Source organism: Protomyctophum bolini (assembly GCF_963924005.1).
Source record: "Protomyctophum bolini genome assembly, chromosome: 19".
NCBI classification, from domain to species: domain Eukaryota; kingdom Metazoa; phylum Chordata; class Actinopteri; order Myctophiformes; family Myctophidae; genus Protomyctophum; species Protomyctophum bolini.
In genome coordinates this window covers 21,436,516-21,445,712 of record NC_137880.1, presented here as the reverse complement: position 1 = coordinate 21,445,712, position 9,197 = coordinate 21,436,516, and the positions used below count along the sequence as shown (strand labels likewise).

At 44.3% G+C, this 9,197-nt stretch overlaps 1 protein-coding gene across 1 annotated transcript; it reads right to left on the bottom strand.

Annotated features, from left to right (window-relative positions):
* Window positions 1-5,676: 5,676 nt before the first annotated feature.
* Window positions 5,677-8,178, bottom strand: ttll2 (tubulin tyrosine ligase-like family, member 2; the record flags this gene model as incomplete). Its single annotated transcript, XM_080791414.1, has 3 exons — window positions 5,677-6,010; window positions 6,739-7,622; window positions 7,933-8,178. The coding sequence occupies 3 exons, from the start codon at window positions 8,176-8,178 to the stop codon at window positions 5,677-5,679; spliced, it is 1,464 nt and encodes a 487-aa protein (XP_080647540.1).
* Window positions 8,179-9,197: the final 1,019 nt, after the last annotated feature.

The following is a 9,197-nucleotide window of genomic DNA, read 5'->3' as shown; positions in this document are numbered from 1 at the left end:
CGTGCCCTCTCTTCTTCTCGATAGAGGGGCCATCGACGCTGGGACTGGACGCCCTGTCACACCGATGGCCCAGAGGCCTACTCTACGCATTTCCCCCACTGACCCTCATTCCCCCCACTCTGGACAGAGTGAGGATTCAGGGTCTGACAATGCTTCTAGTAGCCCCAGCCTGGGGGGTCTGGAGGTCGGAAATAACTCACCTCCTCTACGACCAACCGTGGCAACTCCCTCTACGAGTGGATCTCCTCACTCAAGCAGGTCGGGAGATCTTCCACCCTCGCCCCCAGGACCTAGACCTATGGGTCTGGCCCGTGAGAGGGTGATGTTGTCCGACGTAGACCTCCCTCCGAATGTCATAGCCACAATTCAGAGGGCAAGGGCTCCATCAACAAGGGCCCGCTACGATACGGCATGGCGCGTCTTTGAGCAGTGGTGCTCAACACGGCCTACCCAAGTGGTCCCCTACCAAGCGTCAGTAGTGGACATTTTGACTTTCCTACAGGAGTTCCTAGACAAGGGACTGGGTCTCTCCTCGGTCAAAAATAACTTGGCAGCAATCTCAGTCTGCCATGTGGGGTTTGAAAACGAGACGGTATGGAAACACCCTCTAGTTAGACAGTTCGTTAAGGGCGTACGAAGGGAACACAGGGTCAACAGATCCCTGGTCCCCTCCTGGGATCTAACCCTGGTCCTGGAGGCCTTAACCATGGACCCCTTCGAACCACTGACGACAGTTAGTTTGAAGAACCTGACACTGAAGGTAGCCCTCCTAGTTGCCTTGACAACTGCTAAAAGGGTCAACGACCTACCAACGAAGACAGGAGGTTAAACTGTCTCTGTCCAGTAAGAGCTTTACGTGCATACGTGGACAGGACGGCTCCCTTCAGGATAGGGAACCAACTATTCGTATCCTGGGGCACCAGGACCAAAGGAAAGCCTGTCACAACGGTCAGTATCTCCAATTGGATAGTGCAAACCATCCGCCTGGCTTATACTATTCAGGGAGTGGAGCCCCCACAAGCGCTGAGAGCTCACTCCACAAGAGGCATGGCAGAATCCTGGGCACTCTGTAGGGTGTCCCAATCCAAGAGGTCTGTACCGCAGCGAGCTGGTCCTCTCCCTCAACATTTGCCACATACTATAACCTACACGTGGCAGCGCCCTCGGTGTCGCACGCAGTGTTGGGGGCTGCCGCACCATAATGGACCTATTAGGCCATTAAACCATGTGTAATCACATAAGTCTAGATGCCCTGGATATACCAGGCCTACAGTAAGCATCTACACTGAGAATGTATATCAGCCCGAGGCTACTACCATTCTCCACCGGGACCGGGCTATCAACCAGAGGTTGTCCAGCCCTCATTAGGTTACCATATAGCCCTGAACACACTTGACTAAATTCAAGACACGGGAGTTCATAAGGTCCCATAGAGTGAAGTATTTCGTGAACGAATACTTAACAAAACGAAGAGGTTTCTTTAGAAACCAAGGTTTTGTAAGTAGAGTGAGCGAAATACTTCACTCGAAACACCCTTCTCCTTCTGTCTTGGCCCGGCAGAAGGAAAAGTGTTCGAATGAGCGCGCTATGACGTAGACGCAAACTAGATGCTTCGAGAAGCAGGGCGTCTACGTCATCGCTCTTAAACCCACAGTACATATTTTGGAGTGATATGTGGTGTGGGAGTTCATTAATGAAGTTTCTGCCCTTTTGCTCCGCAAAGGGAAACATCCCATAGACTTTAGAGTGAAGTATTTCGCTCACTCTACTTACAAAACCTTGGTTTCTAAAGAAACCTCTTCGTTTGTTGTGTTGCGGCGGTAGCTAGAGGAAGCATGCCAGTGAGCGAGAACGGTGGCCTGCTCTGATGCAGGTGTCGCTAGGGGGCGGAGGTGGAAGTTGCACGTTTTAATTAATTAAAATATATAATATTTAATTTGTGAAATGGAAAAAGGGGCTCCGTTACGACCTCCATAATATTATGCTCAATGCCTGTGTGAAAAGTGGGAGTGATTGGTGTAGGCAGTGAGGAGCTACGACAGTGTTTCTGACACACAGACAGACATTCCTTCATTCAGACATTGAGTTAATTATAGTTTGATTTTATTCATAAAAAACAAGTTACATAGTGCTGCTTTAAGAAGACTTACATTGTGGATATAGTATAAATTCAAACCATTACCTCATTAACTCTCAAGACAAGTGAATTGTTCTCTCAAGACGGCTTATACTTTTAGGGACATTTTCTGTAGACTGATTTTTTTGTAATGATTGGGCTTGTCTCTCTGGTCCTCCAGACAGAGCAGCTTCTCTCTACTGGCAGCAGACTGATCACTTTTCCTGACGGCACCAGGAAGGAGATCTCAGCGGACCAGAATACCCTCATGGTCACCTTCTTCAACGGAGATGTCAAAACCATGTCGGCAGAGGGGAAAGTGGTGGGTGCCACACTATCACAGTGCCAGATGAAAGGCTGGGCATATTCACAGGATACATTTATTTTGTTCAACAATGCAGTATGCAAAATTCAACATCGAGATATTGAGTGGAAGTTTGAAGATTTGCACACCGCAAAAACCATAAGACAGAGACTAGAAACTATATATTTGTTTTATTTTTTCTGTGCTTAAAACGTGCCCTAGTGCAAAAGGTGTGAAGTTATGGACAAACATTTTGGTTATGGGACCATCGTCAATGCTACTGTATCTGAACTCCAGAAACACATGCTTCTCATATACTGTAGGGAATTGGCCAACTCAGGTGCTTGATGATCATCAGGATTGCAAATACAGGGAAATTCAAAAAAAGACATTAATTAGGGCCGTTTTTATACAGTACATTAAATAGACTAGAGTATTGAGATATCCGACATATCTTTCCCATGTTTTCAAGGGTCTAAACTTTACCTTCACAATCAGACTCCACCAACAGTCAACGCCTGTTAAGAGAATAGAATAACAATGAATCACACAGTAACCCCAATATTATTGTTTGAGACATAGTTGCACTACTGATATGTACTTCTTTGGAATGTGACTGTACTGTAGGTGTATTACTACGCTGAAACACAGACAACACACACCACCTATCCAAATGGTCTTGAGGTCTTTCACTTCTCCAACAAACTGGATATGGAGATTGGTAAGGCCTGTTCTCTCTTTACATTATGTGACTGCATTGATCAACACACGTCTTGTTAAATGAAAGACATGTTTTTGTCATTAATGTTAAATGGTTGATTGTTGCTGATCTAAGATTTGCTCGATTTTTGTTTGTGTCTCTGTAACAGAAAATTATAATATAATTATAATTGTATATAGAATGTTCACTCTGGCATTCCTATTTTGACCATAATAATAATAGACATGGTTAATAATTCAACATTTGAGTATAAAATATGGGTTAAAGCCCAGTCTGATTTGCAACGTAATTAGTTGCAACTTCCAACTAAAATGGAAATGGCAGTGTTCCAAAAACTGCAGGTCAGTGTAGTTTTTGGATAATGTTGCAAGTGGCTGCAGTTGCAATGAGTTGCGTTTTGAATCAATGGGATGGTTAATGTCATCGCTGTCTCCTATGATAGAGAAACATCATCCTGATGGGAAGAGAGAAATAGTGTTTCCAGATCAGACCATCAAGTACCAGCATCCTGACGGCAGAGAGGAGACTGTCTTCCCTGATGGAACTGTGGTTAGGCTTTCACAGTAAGGCTTTACTACTTACACCCTAGAATGTATGACCAATTCTGGTCATATAATAGGAGAACATTCTGCAAACATACTCTGCGTTCGTGATTTTAGGAATTTTGTTCAAAACAGATTACTCCTGCAAGTAGTCAATCAGGATTGAATATAAATATACTGATTGATTACATGACTATAAAGTGTACCGATTTGTGAGATGTTTGGACAAAATCAGTAGGAGTAATATTAAGACATTTGTTTTGCAAAAATATGCCTCCTGGTGGTGCTATAAAAGGCTGATGTCAAAAGAATGGGGGAGAGTTTGCATGCAAAGTTGATTGATAATTTGGGTAGGTTGGATCTGTCAAAAAATGTAGTCCTAATTATGAATAGTGTTAGGAGGGTCTAATGCCAGCTAGACTATTGAGCACCAGGACCAGCTGACGGAGGGAACGCTACATGATATTATTTAGATTTCAAGGGATGTGTAATGATTTTTGGGGTCAAACATTTTAGGTACTCCCTTTCTTCCCCTCCATCTCACATGGCTGCACAGTGCACGCGCGCGCACACACAAACACTCACTCGCTCTCTCTGTCTCTCTCTGTAGAAGCAACATTGTAAAGTGATGTAACTGGGATGTGTCGATTGCTGTAACCAGCACATGGATGATGCACCTGGCGAAAATGCGAAATGCGAAATGGCGGCTTTTCAAAATGCGAAATGCGAAAATGCGAAATGCGGAAAAAAAAGTGAAAATGCGAAATGGCGGCTTTTAAAAATGCGAAATGGCGGCTTTTCAAAATGCGAAATGGCGGCTTTTCAAAATGCATAATGCGAAAATGCGAAAAATGTAAAATGGCGGCTTTTCAAAATGCGAAATGCGAAATGGCAGCTTTTCAAAATGCGAAATGGCGGCTTTTAAAAATGCGAAATGGCGGCTTTTAAAAATGCGAAATGGCGGCTTTTCAAAATGCGAAATGTGAAAATGCAAAATGCGAAATGTGAAAATGCGAAATTTGAAAATGCGAAATGTGAAAATGTGAAAATGCGAAATGTGAAAATGTGAAATGTGAAAATGCGAAATGCGAAAATGTGAAAATGCGAAATGGCGGCTTTTCAAAATGCATGTTTAGTCTTAGCATGACACTTGTTTGCAGGTCAGGTGAGAAGACTGTGGAGTTCACCAATGGCCAGAGAGAACTCCACACCTCCCAGTACAAAAGGAGAGAGTATCCTGACGGAACAGTAAAGACCGTCTACTCAAATGGACGACAGGAGACCAGGTACACTTCGGGCAGAGTGCGCATCAAGGACAAGAGCGACATCAACACATGAAGTGTGTGTGCGGGTGCGTGTGCATGTGTGTGCGTGTGTGTGTGCGCGCGTGTGTGCGTGCTTGCGGTCACCAATTAGAGAATTCTGAATGTCTATAAAGTATTCATTGTGAATGTATAGTGTGCTGTGAATTGAGATGGCAGGGCTTGTGGTGTGGTTATCGACCCCACACATCCGACAGGTGTAACTGTGTAAGCACAGGACTATTTCCAGAGAATGGCGTATTATTCATGAGGCGTCCACAAGGTCAATGTCTTAGCCTTTCTCCTTGCCTCACATGTTCATGTGACTGACAGGTAAGAAGAGCCTTGTTACAGTACCTCCTAACCTGAAGGCACTGAAATCATATAGCCATTATGCAGGTGAGCACTCATATTTACCTATCCTACATTAATCACACCCACTACTACAGACACACGCTGTACCACACACGCATTGTATAGTAAATAATGTGACATCCTGAACAAAAATGTTCTATCAAGACGCATAAACACTATACACAGGCTAATTATGTTTTTTAATATGCTGTGCCACTACTGTTAATCACTCCAACAATAAATGCTATGTCACTGTGACTGTCGTAGTAGTACTTTCCCTACAGGCTTTATGGCAGACCAAATGTCCAAATGCTTTATCGCAAAAGACAAAGCTTATTTTAACTGGAGAGGTAGCAATCTCTGAGCAGTGGGGGGTCCTTTGGTCCCCAGAACAAGGAATGAAAATCTTCCTCGCCGACACCTCTCTCCTCTCGCACCTCTTCCTCCAACTGCCTCTTTTTCATCTCTGATCGGGTTTGGCCAGTAACCAGCTGACCAGTCAACCTGTGGACCTCCTGGATGGCTATCTTTACATCCAGTTTGTCTCGTGAGGCCTTCAGAGTGGCTTTGTTGAACGGAAATGTCAGTATGAAGTCTCCAACTCTCAGCGGAGGAGTTCCGTCTCTGGCTTGTGTTCTGGTGCTTCCCCAGGGAGGCCTCAGCGGCTTGTGTCTAGCACAGTGGATCAAAAAGCAAAGTTCAACAGTTTAGATTTCTTTCTTTTCTTTTTTTTTTGTTCAATTCTGAAAGTTTTCAAGATCATTTGAACCTGAAGGATAATTATTTCAAATATACTTTGAAAACATATATAGACCAATAACTACCTATGGATTTCCGGGAGCTTACAAGGCCCTGCTTTAAGCAAGGCTCCATCGACAGGTGGATGCCTCTGCCTCAGATAGCTATGTCGTGGTCGAGGGCTATCAGATGTCACTGAGGAAACATTGCTGTCTTTCTGAATGTCTATCTTGGCTCTTTCATCGTCACAGCAGCGTGTAACTTCAGACATGAGGAGTGCCCCGTTGACCGTTGGCCATGATGCCAGAGCTGGGCGTAAAGGTTCATTTATGGGTGACCTTGAATGTGGGTCATGTATCGGGTTCACACCTCGGACAGCACGGTTCTTCTCGATTCTGCCAACATTTGTGTTAATTACCCAACGCCTCTCTGTGTGTATCCTTTTCAAGTCAAAGGAAGGCAGGTGTCTTTGGCGGTCTACCAACAGGTTATATAAACTCAGCTGGCTGTGGCTTCTTTTATGGGACTGGTGCTGGCAGAGCACTTCAGGAAGAGGGAGTTTCTGTGTGTGTGAAGGCTGAGTCGGTTCACAGGGGGTTTTAGCCAGAGTTTGTGAGGACTGACTACAACTCTGTCTCTTCCGAATCTGGGATCTACTACACTTAGGGAGGACAAGCTCTGAGGTCTGGCTGCTGAGGCAGCAGGGCCGCTTGTGCATCTGTCTCTGGTAGCCACTCCCTCGCAGGCAGTCATTTGACCTGTAGTTCATTAGATCGATTAAGTCCCCAATTAACCCCTTTTTTACCGTCACATCTACCTGGCAGTCTAGGGTCAGGGCCGGGCTGTAGTTGACCTCCAGCAGCCACGGCTTAAACTTGGAGTCGACAAGGATGTCAAACCCGAACAGCTCAATACAGTTGGGACTGGAGAGTATGGAGGGGGCAATGGTGAGCAGGGTAAGCGTGACGATGTTGTTGATCTTCTGCCAAAGAGGGAACTCGTTGATGCCCTGGCTGTGGAGAAAGCATCTGAACTTACTCATGGTCCACTTGCACCCTTGGCCCACGCTTTCCTTGTCGCTGGTGTAGAAGGGACCAAACTTGTTGATGCTGGTGTTGGTGAGATGAGCGAAGAGATTGTCCAAAGAAGACAGGTCGTACTTCTCGGTGGCGAAGCGCACCAGCCCCTCCTGGTGTATGTAGATGGTCAGCGGGACAAAGCTCTTCACACACACATAGATCCTAAGGTCAAATTTGTAGCCTGAGATGAGCAGCGGGCTGCTGATGTACCTCTGCACGATCACAGGCGAGTCGTAGACCAAGTCCTTAATGTCCTCAAAGATGAAAATGCCTCGGCCGCGGGAGAGACCAACGGGCTTACAGATCCAGTAGACCGATGAGCCTCCACATTTGAACAGGTGGTGTTTGGTGTATTCGGCCAGGAAGCGTGTGTAGTCATTGGGGAGGATGAACACGGTAGGACTGAAGTCGTAGAGTGCTGAACCATGTGCACCCCTCATCCTCTTCAGGTGCCGTGCCAAATAGTCCTTTAAACAAAATACACATTTTCGTTTTGTGAATTAACCACTAAACCTCTTTTTTTGTGTTGTGTACTGTGTATATTTTAATGTATTGTAACTTTTACATTTTTTTATTCATGGTTTTGATTATTGTTTGGACCCAAAGTTTCATACAATTGGGTAAAGTAACCAACTGGTTAAGTACTCAAACGCTATTAGGTCCTATTTAAGATGCATAATGTAACAGTTAATAATAAAATGTCTGATATGCTATGCTTACACAGCTATTACAACAGCTGTGTTGGCGGTGGATGTGTTTAAATGACATCACTACTACCTTTCGTGTGATGCAACTCGTTTTTGGATGGTGGTTGAGGCGTTGCCATGGAAGCAGGTTCTCGTAGTCGGAGTTGCGGAAGGTGGAAGCTCTCCAGTAAAGGTTCCAGTCCCCTGCCTTCTGCTCCTGTTCATTGTACTCCTCCCAGCCACGCTCCAGCAGCACCTCCCTCACCACTTCAGGGGCACCATGGTGAAGCCGAAACACCAGGGGTGGGGGGTCCTCCCCCCTGTCGCCATCCCACATCAGAAACACACTAACATCGGGAAAGCTGTGTCATTTTAGATTTTTACTCTTTCACTCTGCAACATGTTTTGGAGAATAATATTCAGAAGAACACTGGAAAGAGATGGAAAGCTGAAGAGTTTCTCAGAGATCATGGTGGCACTCTGATAAGATGCTGAGCCACAGGTTGTTGGTTCAAGTCTAGCTGAGTTCATAAAACTATGAAACATTTCAAAGATTCCTTTTCAGGCAAACATGCCCACCGTAAGATGAACCTAAATATGTTTGAATGGGGTTTCTAGGTGTAAGTATGTAGGACTAGTAGCATGCCAAAGTTTGTGCTATTGCCATTGAGAATGCATTGAGCGTTAAAGTTAAAAAACTCAGAAACTACAAAACATTTCAAAGTAAAATGTTCCAGCATGTGTCTCCACAGTAAGCTGAATTTTACAAAGTGTGAATGGAGTTTCTAGGTGAAAGTGACTTTTTGACGTGCCACTATCTGCCTATAAATGTCTCAAATGTGAAAGCACTATATCTCTAAAACTATGAAACATTTCAAAGTAAAACGTTCCAGCATGTGTCTCCACAGTTTCTAGGTGAAAGTGATTTTTTGATGTGTCAAAATCTGCCAAAGCACTATATTTCTAAAACTATGAAACATTTCAAATATTCCTTTTCAGGCAAACATGTCCACCGTAAGATGAACCTACGTAAGTAGGCTAGAATGGGGTTGCTAGGTGTAAGTATGTAGGACTAGTAGGGTCATTCTCACGAAACCAATGAAATACCATGTTTCTCATCCTCCGCAACACCCATTTTCATACACCGCTATACTTTTAAGTATGTTGCGGTAGAGAGAATGTCTGTTTCGGTAATGATATATTTTAAGAAAAATATTTTCTTTATTTCCTGTTTCATAAAAATAAAGCTTTAGAGCAAAGACTAGGCTGTCAATATTCAGAGAGAAATCTGCTAACGCTTTCTATGAAGCCCATGCCTATAATACATTATAAAAACTATAATGCACTATAATCTAT